Here is a 16,816-nt window from a genome sequence, read left to right as displayed (position 1 = left end):
CCACTGCCCCACACTCTCCCCATAGCCCTGTATCAATCCCAAACTAATCCCACTGCCCCGCTCTCTCCCCATAGTCCCGTATCAATCCCAAACTAATCCCACTGCCCCAACCTCCCATAGCCCTGTATCAATCCCCAAACTAATCCCACTGCCCCACTCTCTCCCCATAGCACTGTATCAATCCCCAAACTAATCCCACTGCCCCGTTCTATCTCTCCATAGCCATGTTTCAATCCCAAACTAATCCCAGTGCCCCACTCTCTCCCCATAGCCCTGTATCAATCCCCAAACTAATCCCACTGCCCCACTCTCGCCCCATAGCCCTGTATCAATCCCAAACTAATTCCACTGCCCCACTCTCTCCCCATAGCCCTGTATTAATCCCAAACTTATCCCACTGCCCAACTCTCTCACCATAATCCTGTATCAATCCCAACCTAATCACACAACCCCGCACTCTCCCCATGGCCCTGTATCAATCCCAAACTTATCCCACTGCCCCACTCTTTCCCCACGGTCCTGTATCAATCCCCAAACTAATCCCACTGCCCCGCTCTCCACATAGCCCTGTATCAATCCCCAAACTAATCCCAGTGCCTCACTCTCTCCCCAGAGCCCTGTATCAATCCCAAACTTATCCCACTGCTCAACTCTCTCACCATAGTCCTGTATCAATCCCAACATAATCACACGACCCGTCACTCTTCTCATAGCCCCGTATCAGTCCCAAACTAATCACACTACCCCACAATTTCCCCATGGTCCTGTATCAATCCCCAAACTAATCCCACTGCTCCGCTCTCCCCACAGCCCTGGATCAATCCCCAAACTAATCCCACCTTCCGCTCTCCCCACAGCCCTGGATCAATCCCCAAATGAATCCCACCTTCCGCTCTCCCCATAGCCCAGGATCAATCCCCAAACTAATCCCACTGCCCCACTCTCTCCCCATAGCCCTGTATCAATCCCCAAACTAATCCCACTGTCCCACTCTCTCCATAGCCCTGTATCAATCCCAAACTAATCCCACTGCCCCACTCTCACCCCATAGCCCTGTATCAATCCCAAACTAATCCCACTGCCCCACTGTCTCCCCGTAGCCCTGTATCAATCCCAAACTAATCCCACTGCCCCACTCTCTCCCCATAGCACTGTATCAATCCCAAACTAATCCTACTGCCCCATTCTCTCCCCATAGCCCTGTATCAACCCCAAACTTATCCCACTGCCCGATTCTCTCCCCATAGCCCTGTGTCAATCGCGAAACTAATCCCACTGCCCCACTCTCTCCCCATAGCCCTGTGTCAATCCCAAACTAATCCCACTGCCTCCCCATAGCCCCTTATCAATCCCAAACTAATCCCACTGCCACGCTCTCTCCCCATAGCCCTGTATCAATCCACAAACTAATCCCACTGCCCCGCTCTCCCCAAAGCCCTGGATCAATCCCAAACTAATCCCACTGCCCTGCTCTCGCCCCATAGCCCTGTATCAAACCCCAACTAATCCCAGTGCCCCGCTCTCTCACCATAGCCCTGTATCAATCCCCAAATTTATCCCACTGCCCCACACTCTCCCCATAGCCCTGTATCAATCCCAAACTAATCCCACTGCCCCGCTCTCTCCCCATAGTCCCGTATCAATCCCAAACTAATCCCACTGCCCCAACCTCCCATAGCCCCGAATCAATCCCCAAACTAATCCCACTGCCCCACTCTCTCCCCATAGCACTGTATCAATCCCCAAACTAATCCCACTGCCCCGTTCTATCTCTCCATAGCCATGTTTCAATCCCAAACTAATCCCAGTGCCCCACTCTCTCCCCATAGCCCTGTATTAATCCCAAACTTATCCCACTGCCCAACTCTCTCACCATAATCCTGTATCAATCCCAAACTAATCCCACTGCCCCACTCTTTCCCCACGGTCCTGTATAAATCCCCAAACTAATCCCACTGCCCTGCTCTCCCCATAGCCCTGTATCAATCCCCAAACTAACCCCACTGCCCCGCTCTCTCCCCATAGCCCTGGATCAATCCCCAAACTAATCCCACCGCCCCACTCTCTCCCCATAGCCCTGTATCAATCCCAAACTAATCCCACTGCCCCGCTCTCTCCCCATAGCCCTGTATCAATCCCAAACTAATCCCACTGCCCCGCTCTCTCCCCATAGCCCAGTATCAATCCCAAACTAATCCCACTGCCCCGCTCTCTCCCCATAGCCCTGTATCAATCCCCAAACTAACCCCACTGCCCCGCTCTCTCCCCATAGCCCTGTATCAATCCCAAACTAATCCCACTGTCCCGCTCTCCCCATAGCCCTGTATCAATCCCAAACGAACCCCACTGCCCCGCTCTCTCCCCATAGCCCTGTATCAATCCCAAACTAATCCCACTGTCCCGCTCTCCCCATAGCCCTGTATCAATCCCAAACTAATCCCACTACCCCGCTCTCTCCCCATAGCCCTGGATCAATCCCCAAACTAATCCCACCGCCCCACTGTCTCCCCATAGCTCTGTATCAATCCCCAAACTAATCCCACCGCCCCACTCTCTCCCCATAGCCCTGTATCAATCCCAAACTAATCCCACTGCCCCGCTCTCTCCCCATAGCCCTGTATCAATCCCAAACTAATCCCACTGCCCCACTCTTTCCCCACAATCCTGTATCAATCCCAAACTAATCCCACTGCCCCGCTCTCCCCATAGCCCTGTATCAATCCCAAACTAATCCCACTCCCTCGCTCTCTCCCCATAGCCCTGGATCAATCCCCAAACTAATCCCACCTTCCGCTCTCCCCATAGCCCTGTATCAATCCCCAAACTAATCCCACTGTCCCGCTCTCCCCATAGCCCTGTATCAATCCCAAACTAATCCCACTGCCCTGCTCTCGCCCCATAGCCCTGTATCAATCCCAAACTAATCCCACTGCCCCGCTCTCTCCCCATAGCCCTGTATCAATCCCAAACTAATCCCACTGTCCCGCTCTCCCCATAGCCCTGTATCAATCCCAAACTAATCCCACTACCCCGCTCTCTCCCCATAGCCCTGTATCAATCCCCAAACTAATCCCACTGCCCCACTCTCTCCCCATAGCCCTGGATCAATCCCCAAACTAATCCCACTGCCCCACTCTCTCCCCATAGCCCTGTATCAATCCCCAAACTAATCCCACTGCCCCGCTCTCTCCCCATAGCCCTGTATCAATCCCCAAACTAATCCCACTGCCCCACTCTCTCCCCATAGCCCTGTATCAATCCCAAACTAATCCCACTGCCCCGCTCTCTCCCCATAGCCCTGTATCAATCCCAAACTAATCTCACTGCCCACCTCCCTCCCCATACCCCTGTATCAATCCCAAACTAATCCCACTGCCCCATTCTCTCCCCATAGTCCTGTATCAATCCCCAAACTAATCCCACTCCCTCACTCTCTCCCCATAGCCCTGGATCAATCCCAAACTAATCCCACTGCCCCACTCTCTCCCCATAGCCCTGTATCAATCCCCAAACTAATCCCACTGTCCCACTCTTTCCCCACAATCCTGTATCAATCCCAAACTAATCCCACTGCCCCGCTTTCCCCATAGCCCTGGATCAATCCCAAACTAATCCCACCTTCCGCTCTCCCCATAGCCCTGTATCAATCCCCAAACTAATCCCACTGCCCCACTCTCTCCCCATAGCCCTGTGTCAATCCGCAAACTAATCCCACTGCCCCACTCTCTCCCCATAGCCCTGTATCAATCCCAAACTAATCCCACTGCCCCACTCTCTCCCCATAGCCCTGTATCAATCCCCAAACTAATCCCACTGCCCCACTCTCTCCCCATAGCCCTGTATCAATCCCCAAACTAATCCCACTGCCCCACTCTCTCCCCATAGCCCTGTGTCAATCCGCAAACTAATCCCACTGCCCCACTCTCTCCCCATAGCCCTGTATCAATCCCAAACTAATCCCACTGCCCCACTCTCTCCCCATAGCCCTGTGTCAATCCCCAAACTAATCCCACTGCCCCACTCTCTCCCCATAGCCCTGTATCAATCCTAAACTAATCCAACTGCCCCATTCTCTCCCCATAGCCCTGTATCAATCCCAAACTAATCCCACTGCCCCACTCTCTCCCCATAGCCCTGTGTCAATCCCCAAACTAATCCCACTGCCCCACTCTCTCCCCATAGCCCTGTATCAATCCCAAACTAATCCAACTGCCCCATTCTCTCCCCATAGCCCTGTATCAATCCCCAAACTAATCCCACCTTCCGCTCTCCCCATAGCCCTGGATCAATCCCCAAACTAATCCCACTGCCCCACTCTCTCCCCATAGCCCTGTATCAATCCCCAAACTAATCCCACTGCCCCGCTCTCTCCCCATAGCCCTGTGTCAATCCGCAAACTAATCCCACTGCCCGGCTCTCTCCCCATAGCCCTGTGTCAATCCGCAAACTAATCCCACTGCCCCACTCTCCCCATAGCCCTGTATCAATCCCCAAACTAATCCCACTGCCCCGCTCTCTCCCCATAGCCCTGTATCAATCCCCAAACTAATCCCACTGCCCCGCTCTCTCCCCATAGCCCTGTGTCAATCCGCAAACTAATCCCACTGCCCGGCTCTCTCCCCATAGCCCTGTGTCAATCCGCAAACTAATCCCACTGCCCCACTCTCCCCATAGCCCTGTATCAATCCCCAAACTAATCCCACTGCCCCGCTCTCTCCCCATAGCCCTGTATCAATCCGCAAACTAATCCCACTGCCCCGCTCTCCCCATAGCCCTGTATCAATCCCCAAACTAATCCCACTGCCCCGCTCTCTCCCCATAGCCCTGGATCAATCCCCAAACTAATCCCACTGCCCCGCTCCCTCCCCATACCCCTGAATCAATCCCAAACTAATCCCACTGCCCCACTCTCTCCCCAGAGCCCTGGATCAATCCCCAAACTAACCCCACTGCCCCACTCTCTCCCCATAGCCCTGTATCAATCCCAAACTAATCCCACTGCCCTGCTCTCGCCCCATAGCCCTGTATCAATCCCAAACTAATCCCACTGCCCCGCTCTCTCCCCATAGCCCTGTATCAATCCCAAACTAATCCCACTGTCCCGCTCTCCCCATAGCCCTGTATCAATCCCAAACTAATCCCACTACCCCGCTCTCTCCCCATAGCCCTGTATCAATCCCCAAACTAATCCCACTGCCCCACTCTCTCCCCATAGCCCTGGATCAATCCCCAAACTAATCCCACTGCCCCACTCTCTCCCCATAGCCCTGTATCAATCCCCAAACTAATCCCACTGCCCCGCTCTCTCCCCATAGCCCTGTATCAATCCCCAAACTAATCCCACTGCCCCACTCTCTCCCCATAGCCCTGTATCAATCCCAAACTAATCCCACTGCCCCGCTCTCTCCCCATAGCCCTGTATCAATCCCAAACTAATCTCACTGCCCCGCTCCCTCCCCATACCCCTGTATCAATCCCAAACTAATCCCACTGCCCCATTCTCTCCCCATAGTCCTGTATCAATCCCCAAACTAATCCCACTCCCTCACTCTCTCCCCATAGCCCTGGATCAATCCCAAACTAATCCCACTGCCCCACTCTCTCCCCATAGCCCTGTATCAATCCCCAAACTAATCCCACTGTCCCACTCTTTCCCCACAATCCTGTATCAATCCCAAACTAATCCCACTGCCCCGCTCTCCCCATAGCCCTGGATCAATCCCAAACTAATCCCACCTTCCGCTCTCCCCATAGCCCTGTATCAATCCCCAAACTAATCCCACTGCCCCACTCTCTCCCCATAGCCCTGTGTCAATCCGCAAACTAATCCCACTGCCCCACTCTCTCCCCATAGCCCTGTATCAATCCCAAACTAATCCCACTGCCCCACTCTCTCCCCATAGCCCTGTATCAATCCCCAAACTAATCCCACTGCCCCACTCTCTCCCCATAGCCCTGGATCAATCCCCAAACTAATCCCACTGCCCCACTCTCTCCCCATAGCCCTGTATCAATCCCCAAACTAATCCCACTGCCCCACTCTCTCCCCATAGCCCTGTGTCAATCCGCAAACTAATCCCACTGCCCCACTCTCTCCCCATAGCCCTGTATCAATCCCAAACTAATCCCACTGCCCCACTCTCTCCCCATAGCCCTGTGTCAATCCCCAAACTAATCCCACTGCCCCACTCTCTCCCCATAGCCCTGTATCAATCCTAAACTAATCCAACTGCCCCATTCTCTCCCCATAGCCCTGTATCAATCCCAAACTAATCCCACTGCCCCACTCTCTCCCCATAGCCCTGTGTCAATCCCCAAACTAATCCCACTGCCCCACTCTCTCCCCATAGCCCTGTATCAATCCCAAACTAATCCAACTGCCCCATTCTCTCCCCATAGCCCTGTATCAATCCCCAAACTAATCCCACCTTCCGCTCTCCCCATAACCCTGGATCAATCCCCAAACTAATCCCACTGCCCCACTCTCTCCCCATAGCCCTGTATCAATCCCCAAACTAATCTCACTGCCCCGCTCTCTCCCCATAGCCCTGTGTCAATCCGCAAACTAATCCCACTGCCCGGCTCTCTCCCCATATCCCTGTATCAATCCGCAAACTAATCCCACTGCCCCGCTCTCTCCCCATAGCCCTGGATCAATCCCCAAACTAATCCCACTGCCCCGCTCCCTCCCCATACCCCTGTATCAATCCCAAACTAATCCCACTGCCCCACTCTCTCCCCATAGCCCTGGATCAATCCCCAAACTAACCCCACTGCCCCACTCTCTCCCCATAGCCCTGTATCAATCCCAAACTAATCCCACTGCCCCACTCTCTCCCCATAGCCCTGTATCAATCCCCAAACTAATCCCACTGCCCCGCTCCCTCCCCATACCCCTGTATCAATCCCAAACTAATCCCACTGCCCCACTCTCTCCCCATAGCCCTGTATCAATCCCCAAACTAATACCACTGCCCCACTCTTTCCCAACAATACTGTATCAATCCACAAACTAATCCCGCTGCCCCATTCTCTCCCCATAGTCCTGTATCAATCCCCAAACTAATCCCACTCCCTCGCTCTCTCCCCATAGCCCTGGATCAATCCCAAACTAATCCCACTGCCCCGCTCTCTCCCCATAGCCCTGTATCAATCCCAAACTAACCCCACTGCCCCACTCTCTCCCCATAGCCCTGTATCAATCCCAAACTAACCCCACTGCCCCACTCTCTCCCCATAGCCCTGTATCAATCCCCAAACTAATACCACTGCCCCACTCTTTCCCAACAATACTGTATCAATCCACAAACTAATCCCGCTGCCCCATTCTCTCCCCATAGCCCTGGATCAATCCCCAAACTAATCCCACCTTCCGCTCTCCCCATAGCCCTGTATCAATCCCAAAATAAGCACACTGCCTGCTCTCTCCCCATAGCCCTGTATCAATCCCCAAACTAACCCCTGCCCCGCTCTCTCCCCATAGCCCCGTATCAATCCCAAAATAAGCACACTGCCTGCTCTCTCCCCATAGCCCTGTATCAATCCCCAAACTAATCTAACTGCCCCACTCTCCCCATAGCCCTGTATCAATCCCTAACTAATCCCACTGCCCCGCTCTCTCCCCATAGCCCTGTATCAATCCCTAACTAATCCCACTGCCCCGCTCTCTCCCCATAGCCCTGTATCAATCCCAAACAAATCCCACTGCCGCACTTTCTCCACACAGCCCTGTATCAATCCCAAACTAATCCCACTGCCCCGCTCTCTCCCCATAGCCCTGTATCAATCCCCAAACTAATCTAACTGCCCCACTCTCCCCATAGCCCTGTATCAATCCCTAACTAATCCCACTGCCCCGCTCTCTCCCCATAGCCCTGTATCAATCCCTAACTAATCCCACTGCCCCGCTCTCTCCCCATAGCCCTGTATCAATCCCAAACAAATCCCACTGCCGCACTTTCTCCACACAGCCCTGTATCAATTCCAAACTAATCCCACTGCCCCGCTCTCTCCCCATAGCCCTGTATCAATCCCCAAACTAATCCCACTGCCCCGCTCTCTCCCCATAGCCCTGTATCAATCCCCAAACTAATCCCACTGCCCCACTCTCCCCATAGCCCTGCATCAATCCCTAACTAATCCCACTGCCCCGCTCTCTCCCCATAGCCCTGTGTCAATCCGCAAACTAATCCCACTGCCCGGCTCTCTCCCCATATCCCTGTATCAATCCGCAAACTAATCCCACTGCCCCGCTCTCTCCCCATAGCCCTGGATCAATCCCCAAACTAATCCCACTGCCCCGCTCCCTCCCCATACCCCTGTATCAATCCCAAACTAATCCCACTGCCCCACTCTCTCCCCATAGCCCTGGATCAATCCCCAAACTAACCCCACTGCCCCACTCTCTCCCCATAGCCCTGTATCAATCCCAAACTAATCCCACTGCCCCACTCTCTCCCCATAGCCCTGTATCAATCCCCAAACTAATCCCACTGCCCCGCTCCCTCCCCATACCCCTGTATCAATCCCAAACTAATCCCACTGCCCCACTCTCTCCCCATAGCCCTGTATCAATCCCCAAACTAATACCACTGCCCCACTCTTTCCCAACAATACTGTATCAATCCACAAACTAATCCCGCTGCCCCATTCTCTCCCCATAGTCCTGTATCAATCCCCAAACTAATCCCACTCCCTCGCTCTCTCCCCATAGCCCTGGATCAATCCCAAACTAATCCCACTGCCCCGCTCTCTCCCCATAGCCCTGTATCAATCCCAAACTAACCCCACTGCCCCACTCTCTCCCCATAGCCCTGTATCAATCCCAAACTAACCCCACTGCCCCACTCTCTCCCCATAGCCCTGTATCAATCCCCAAACTAATACCACTGCCCCACTCTTTCCCAACAATACTGTATCAATCCACAAACTAATCCCGCTGCCCCATTCTCTCCCCATAGCCCTGGATCAATCCCCAAACTAATCCCACCTTCCGCTCTCCCCATAGCCCTGTATCAATCCCAAAATAAGCACACTGCCTGCTCTCTCCCCATAGCCCTGTATCAATCCCCAAACTAACCCCTGCCCCGCTCTCTCCCCATAGCCCCGTATCAATCCCAAAATAAGCACACTGCCTGCTCTCTCCCCATAGCCCTGTATCAATCCCCAAACTAATCTAACTGCCCCACTCTCCCCATAGCCCTGTATCAATCCCTAACTAATCCCACTGCCCCGCTCTCTCCCCATAGCCCTGTATCAATCCCTAACTAATCCCACTGCCCCGCTCTCTCCCCATAGCCCTGTATCAATCCCAAACAAATCCCACTGCCGCACTTTCTCCACACAGCCCTGTATCAATCCCAAACTAATCCCACTGCCCCGCTCTCTCCCCATAGCCCTGTATCAATCCCCAAACTAATCTAACTGCCCCACTCTCCCCATAGCCCTGTATCAATCCCTAACTAATCCCACTGCCCCGCTCTCTCCCCATAGCCCTGTATCAATCCCAAACAAATCCCACTGCCGCACTTTCTCCACACAGCCCTGTATCAATCCCCAAACTAATCTAACTGCCCCACTCTCCCCATAGCCCTGTATCAATCCCTAACTAATCCCACTGCCCCGCTCTCTCCCCATAGCCCTGTATCAATCCCAAACAAATCCCACTGCCGCACTTTCTCCACACAGCCCTGTATCAATTCCAAACTAATCCCACTGCCCCGCTCTCTCCCCATAGCCCTGTATCAATCCCCAAACTAATCCCACTGCCCCGCTCTCTCCCCATAGCCCTGTATCAATCCCCAAACTAATCCCACTGCCCCACTCTCCCCATAGCCCTGCATCAATCCCTAACTAATCCCACTGCCCCGCTCTCTCCCCATAGCCCTGTATCAATCCCTAACTAATCCCACTGCCCCGCTCTCTCCCCATAGCCCTGTATCAATCCCAAACTAATCCCACTGCCTCGCTCTCTCCCCATAGCCCTGTATCAATCCCAAACTAATCCCACTGCCCCGCTCTCTCCCCATAGCCCTGTATCAATCCCTAACTAATCCCACTGCCCCACTCTCTCTCCATAGCCCTGGATCAATCCCCAAACTAATCCCACTGCCCCGCTCTCTCCCCATAGCCCTGAATCAATGCCAAACCAACTGTCCCTCACCGTCAAGCACCCCTCCCTCCCCCCCGCACCGTCCTATAAATTTTTCCAATTCAACTATTTGTCCAACTCTCCATTTTGAGCGCTTTTATTGAATCTGCTTCCTCCCCCCGTTCAGGCAGCAACTTCCAGATCACAACAACTCGCTGTGTCCAAACTCATCTTTCCCCCCCCCGTTTCCTCCCCCCCTCCCCCCCCCATTTCCTCCCCACCCCCCCACCCCCATTTCCTCCCCCCCCCCCCCCAATCACCTTCAATCTGTGTCCCTCTGGTTTCCCCGACGCTCCTGTCACTGTGAACAGTTTCTCCCCATTGACTGCCTCAGAGACCCTTCCTGATTCCCAAACACCTCGATTCAATCTCCCCCTGAACCTTCCCTGCTCCCAGGAGAACCATCCCGGCTCCACAGATCCATTCCAGGACTCTGGAAGGCATGGGGCAGATTGGAACCTGACGATACTCACCTGCTCGAAGAACTCATCCATGAAGTGATCGCGATCGACATGCACGACTTCATCATCATCGTCGCTGTCTTTCCCCTGGGACAGAAATCTCAATTCAGACAGAAGGAACACGAGAGTTCAGACTGAAAGGGGCCAGAGAACTACCAGCCAATGGCGGAGAAGGGAGAGAATTACTCACTCAGAGGGTTCATAGCAGCTACCCATCTCTCTCTCTCTCAGGGAGATATCTGAGATCTGTACACAGACTGGTGTCTCTCAGTCCCCTCTCTCTCTCAGGGAGATATCTGTACACTGACTGGTGTCTCTCAGTCCCCTCTCTCTCTCAGGGAGATATCTGTACACTGACTGGTGTCTCTCAGTCCCCTCTCTCTCAGGGAGATATCTGTACACAGACTGGTGTCTCTCAGTCCCCTCTCTCTGTCAGGGAGATATCTGTACACTGACTGGTGTCTCTCAGTCCTCTCTCTCTCTCAGGGAGATATCTGTACACTGACTGGTGTCTCTCAGTCCCCTCTCCTCTCTCAGGGAGATATCTGTACACTGACTGGTGTTTCTCAGTCCCCTCTCTCTTCAGGGAGATATCTGTACACTGACTGGTGTCTCTCAGTCCCCTCTCTCTGAGGGAGATATCTGTACACTGACTGGTGTCTCTCAGTCGCCTCTCTCTCTCAGGGAGATATCTGTACACTGACTCGTGTCTCTCAGTCCCCTCTCTCTCAAGTTGATACCTGTACACTGACTGGTGTCTCTCAGTTCCCTCTCTCTCTCACTGAGATATCTGCACACTGACTGGTGTCTCTCAGTCCTGTCTCTCTCTCAGGGAGGTATCTGTACCCTGACTGGTGTCTCTCAATCGCCTCTCTCTCAGGGAGATATCTGTACACTGACTGGTTTCTCTCAGTCCCCCCTCTCAGGGAGATATCTGTACACTGACTGGTGTCTCTCAGTCACCCCTCTCTCAGGGAGATCTCTGTACACTGACTGGTGTCACTCAGTCCTCTCTCTCTCAGGAGGATATCTGTACTCTGACTGGTGTCTCTCAGTCCCCTCTCTCTCTCAGGGTGATATCTGTACACTGACTGGTGTCTCTCAGTTCCCTCTCTCTCTCGGAGATATCTGTACACTGACTGGTGTCTCTCAGTCCTCTCTCTCTCAGGGAGATATCTGTACACTGACTGGTGTCTCTCAGACGCCTCTCTCTCAGGGAGATATCTGTACACTGACTGGTGTCTCTCAGTCCCCCCGCTCTCTCTGGGAGACATCTGCACACTTACTGGTGTCTCTCAGTTCCCTCTCTCTCTCAGGGAGATATCTGGACTCTGACTGCTGTCTCTCAGTACTATCTCTCTCAGGGAGATATCTATACCGTGACTGGTGTCTCTCAGTCCCCCCTCTTGCTCTGGGAGATATCTGCACACTGACTGGTTTCTCTCAGTTCCCTCTGTCTCTCAGGGAGATATCTGTACTCTGACTGGTGTCTCTCAGTCCTCTCTCTCTCTCTCTCAGGGATATATCTGTGGACGGACTGGTGTCTCTCAGTCCCCTCTCTCTGTCAGGGAGATACCTGTACACTGACTGGTGTCTCTCAATCCCCTCTCTCTCAGGGAGATATCTGCACACTGACTGATGTCTCTCAGTCCTCTCTCTCAAGGAGATATCTGTACACTGACTGGTGTCTCTCAGTCCCCGCAGTCTCTCAGGAGGATATCTGTACACTGACTGGTGTCTCTCAGTCCCTTCTCTCTCTCACTGAGATATCTGCACACTTACTGGTGTCTCTCAGTCCTCTCTCTCTCTCAGGGAGGTATCTGTACCCTGACTGGTGTCTCTCAATCGCCTCTCTCTCAGGGAGATATCTGTACACTGACTGGTTTCTCTCAGTCCCCCCTCTCAGGGAGATATCTGTACACTGACTGGTGTCTCTCAGTCACCCCTCTCTCAGGGAGATCTCTGTACACTGACTGGTGTCACTCAGTCCTCTCTCTCTCAGGGAGATATCTGTACACTGACTGGTGTCTCTCAGTCCCCTCTCTCTCTCGGAGATATCTGTACACTAACTGGTGTCTCCCAGTCCCCCCTCTCTCTCTGGGAGACATCTGCACACTTACTGGTGTCTCTCAGTCCCCTCTCTCTCAGGGAGATATCTGGACTCTGACTGGTGTCTCTCAGTCCTCTCTCTCTCTCTCTCAGGGAGATACCTGTACTCTGACTGGTGACTCTCAGTCCCCTCTCTCTCAGGGAGATATCTGAACACTGACTGGTGTCTCTTAGTTAACTATCGCAGGGTGCTACCTGTAGACTCACTTGTGTCTCTCAGTCCCCTCTCTCTCTCAGGGAGGTGTCTGTGCCCTGACTGGTGTCTCTCAATCCCCTCTCTCTCAGGGAGATATCTGCACACTGACTGGTGTCTCTCAGTCCCCTCTCTCTCTCAGGGAGATATCTGTACACGGACCAGTTTCTCTCAGTCCCCCCTCTCTCTCAAGGAGATATCTGTACACTGACTGGTGTCTCTCAGTCCCCGCAGTCTCTCAGGAGGATATCTGTACACTGACTGGTGTCTCTCAGTCCCCTCTCTCTCTCACTGAGATATCTGCACACTGACTGGTGTCTCTCAGTCCTCTCTCTCTCTCAGGGAGGTATCTGTACACCGACTGGTGTCTCTCAATCGCCTCTCTCTCAGGGAGATATCTGTACACTGACTGGTTTCTCTCTGTCCCCCCTCTCAGGGAGATATCTGTACACTGACTGGTGTCTCTCAGTCCCCTCTCTCTCTCAGGGAGATATCTGTACACTGACTGGTGTCACTCAGTCCTCGCTCTCGCAGGGAGATATCTGTACACTGACTGGTATCTCTCAGGCCCCTCAGTCTCTCAGGAGGATATCTGTACTCTGACTGGTGTCTCTCAGTCCCCTCTCTCTCTCAGGGTGATATCTGCACACTGACTGGTGTCTCTCAGTTCCCTCTCTCTCTCGGAGATATCTGTACACTGACTGGTGTCTCTCAGTCCCCCCTCTCTCTCTGGGAGACATCTGCACACTTACTGGTGTCTCTCAGTTCCCTCTCTCTCTCAGGGAGATATCTGGACTCTGACTGCTGTCTCTCAGTCCTCTCTCTCTCAGGGAGATATCTATACCCTGACAGGTGTCTCTCAGTCCCCCCTCTCGCTCTGGGAGATATCTGCACACTGACTGGTTTCTCTCAGTTCCCTCTCTCTCTCAGGGAGATATCTGTGGACGGACTGGTGTCTCTCAGTCCCCTCTCTCTCTCAGGGAGATATCTGTACACTGACTGGTGTCTCTCAGTCCCCTCTCTCTGTCAGGGAGATACCTGTACTCTGACTGGTGACTCTCAGTCCCCTCTCTCTCAGGGAGATATCTGTACACTGACTGGTGTCTCTTAGTTCACTATCTCAGGGTGCTACCTGTAGACTCACTGGTGTCTCTCAGTCCCCTCTCTCTCTCAGGGAGGTGTCTGTGCCCTGACTGGTGTCTCTCAATCCCCTCTCTCTCTCTCAGGGAGATATCTGTACACTGACTGGTGACTCTCAGTTCCCTCTCTCTCTCAGGGAGATATCTGCACACTGACTGGTGTCTCTCAGTCCCCTCTCTCTCTGGGAGATATCTGTACACTGACTGGTGTCTCTCAGTCGCCTCTCTCTCAGGGAGATATCTGTACACTGACCAGTTTCTCTCAGACCCCCCTCTCTCTCAAGTAGATATCTGTACACTGACTGGTGTCTCTCAGTCCCCGCAGTCTCTCAGGAGGATATCTGTACACTGACTGGTGTCTCTCAGTTCTCTCTCTCTCTCTCAGGGATATATCTGTGGACGGACTGGTGTCTCTCAGTCCCCTCTCTCTGTCAGGGAGATACCTGTACTCTGACTGGTGACTCTCAGTCCCCTCTCTCTCAGGGAGATATCTGTACACTGACTGGTGTCTCTTAGTTCACTATCTCAGGGTGCTACCTGTAGACTCACTCATGTCTCTCAGTCCCCTCTCTCTCTCAGGGAGGTGTCTGTGCCCTGACTGGTGTCTCTCAAACCCCTCTCTCTCAGGGAGATATCTGCACACTGACTGGTGTCTCTCAGTCCCCTCTCTCTCTCAGGGAGATATCTGTACACTGACCAGTTTCTCTCAGTCCCCCCTCTCTCTCAAGGAGATATCTGTACACTGACTGGTGTCTCTCAGTCCCCGCAGTCTCTCAGGAGGATATCTGTACACTGACTGGTGTCTCTCAGTCCCCTCTCTCTCTCACTGAGATATCTGCACACTTACTGGTGTCTCTCAGTCCTCTCTCTCTCTCAGGGAGGTATCTGTACCCTGACTGGTGTCTCTCAATCGCCTCTCTCTCAGGGAGATAACTGTACACTGACTGGTTTCTCTCAGTCCCCCCTCTCAGGGAGATATCTGTACACTGACTGGTGTCTCTCAGTCACCCCTCTCTCAGGGAGATCTCTGTACACTGACTGGTGTCACTCAGTCCTCTCTCTCTCAGGGAGATATCTGTACACTGACTGGTGTCTCTCAGTCCCCTCTCTCTCTCAGGGTGATATCTGTACACTGACTGGTGTCTCTCAGTTCCCTCTCTCTCTCGGAGATATCTGTACACTAACTGGTGTCTCCCAGTCCCCCCTCTCTCTCTGGGAGACATCTGCACACTTACTGGTGTCTCTCAGTTCCCTCTCTCTCTCAGGGAGATATCTGGACTCTGACTGGTGTCTCTCAGTCCTCTCTCTCTCTCTCTCAGGGAGATATCTGTGGACGGACTGGTGTCTCTCAGTCCCCTCTCTCTGTCAGGGAGATACCTGTACTCTGACTGGTGACTCTCAGTCCCCTCTCTCTCAGGGAGATATCTGTACACTGACTGGTGTCTCTTAGTTAACTATCGCAGGGTGCTACCTGTAGACTCACTGGTGTCTCTCAGTCCCATCTCTCTATCAGGGAGGTGTCTGTGCCCTGACTGGTGTCTCTCAATCCCCTCTCTCTCAGGGAGATATCTGCACACTGACTGGTGTCTCTCAGTCCTCTCTCTCAGGGAGATATCTGTACACGGACCAGTTTCTCCCAGTCCCCCCTCTCTCTCAAGGAGATATCTGTACACTGACTGGTGTCTCTCAGTCCCCGCAGTCTCTCAGGAGGATATCTGTACACTGACTGGTGTCTCTCAGTCCCCTCTCTCTCACTGAGATATCTGCACACTGACTGGTGTCTCTCAGTCCTCTCTCTCTCTCAGGGAGGTGTCTGTACACCGACTGGTGTCTCTCAATCGCCTCTCTCTCAGGGAGGTTTCTGTACACTGACTGGTTTCTCTCTGTCCCCCCTCTCAGGGAGATATCTGTACACTGACTGGTGTCTCTCAGTCCCCTCTCTCTCTCAGGGAGATATCTGTACACTGACTGGTGTCTCTCAGTCCCCTCTCTCTCTCAGGGAGATAGCTGTACACTGACTGGTGTCACTCAGTCCTCGCTCTCGCATGGAGATATCTGTACACTGACTGGTATCTCTCAGGCCCCTCAGTCTCTCAGGAGGATATCTGTACTCTGACTGGTGTCTCTCAGTCCCCTCTCTCTCTCAGGGTGATATCTGTACACTGACTGGTGTCTCTCAGTTCCCTCTCTCTCTCGGAGATATCTGTACACTGACTGGTGTCTCTCAGTCCCCCCTCTCTCTCTGGGAGACATCTGCACACTTACTGGTGTCTCTCAGTTCCCTCTCTCTCTCAGGGAGATATCTGGACTCTGACTGCTGTCTCTCAGTCCTCTCTCTCTCAGGGAGATATCTATACCCTGACTGGTGTCTCTCAGTCCCCCCTCTCGCTCTGGGAGATATCTGCACACTGACTGGTTTCTCTCAGTTCCCTCTCTCTCTCAGGGAGATATCTGTACTCTGACTGGTGACTCTCAGTCCCCTCTCTCTCAGGGAGATATCTGTACACTGACTGGTGTCTCTTAGTTCACTATCTCAGGGTGCTACCTGTAGACTCACTTGTGTCTCTCAGTCCCCTCTCTCTCTCAGGGAGGTGTCTGTGCCCTGACTGGTGTCTCTCAATCCCCTCTCTCTCAGGGAGATATCTGCACACTGACTGGTGTCTCTCAGTCCCCTCTCTCTCTCAGGGAGATATCTGTACACGGACCAGTTTCTCTCAGTCCCCCCTCTCTCTCAAGGAGATATCTGTACACTGACTGGTGTCTC

At 53.2% G+C, this 16,816-nt stretch overlaps 1 protein-coding gene across 1 annotated transcript in view; it reads right to left on the bottom strand.

Annotated features, from left to right (window-relative positions):
• Positions 1-16,816, bottom strand: part of stx1b (syntaxin 1B) — a 196,532-nt gene that overhangs the window by 95,365 nt on the left and 84,351 nt on the right. Inside the window, exon 2 of the mRNA XM_072484177.1 lies at positions 10,624-10,698. Coding sequence (XP_072340278.1) covers positions 10,624-10,698 — 75 coding nt within the window. The remainder of the gene's footprint in view (positions 1-10,623; positions 10,699-16,816) is intronic.

The sequence above is a fragment of the Scyliorhinus torazame genome, chromosome 19, assembly GCF_047496885.1.
Source record: "Scyliorhinus torazame isolate Kashiwa2021f chromosome 19, sScyTor2.1, whole genome shotgun sequence".
Lineage (NCBI taxonomy): Eukaryota > Metazoa > Chordata > Chondrichthyes > Carcharhiniformes > Scyliorhinidae > Scyliorhinus > Scyliorhinus torazame.
Note: the sequence above shows the minus strand (reverse complement) of the source record. Positions and strands in the feature narration are given on the sequence as shown.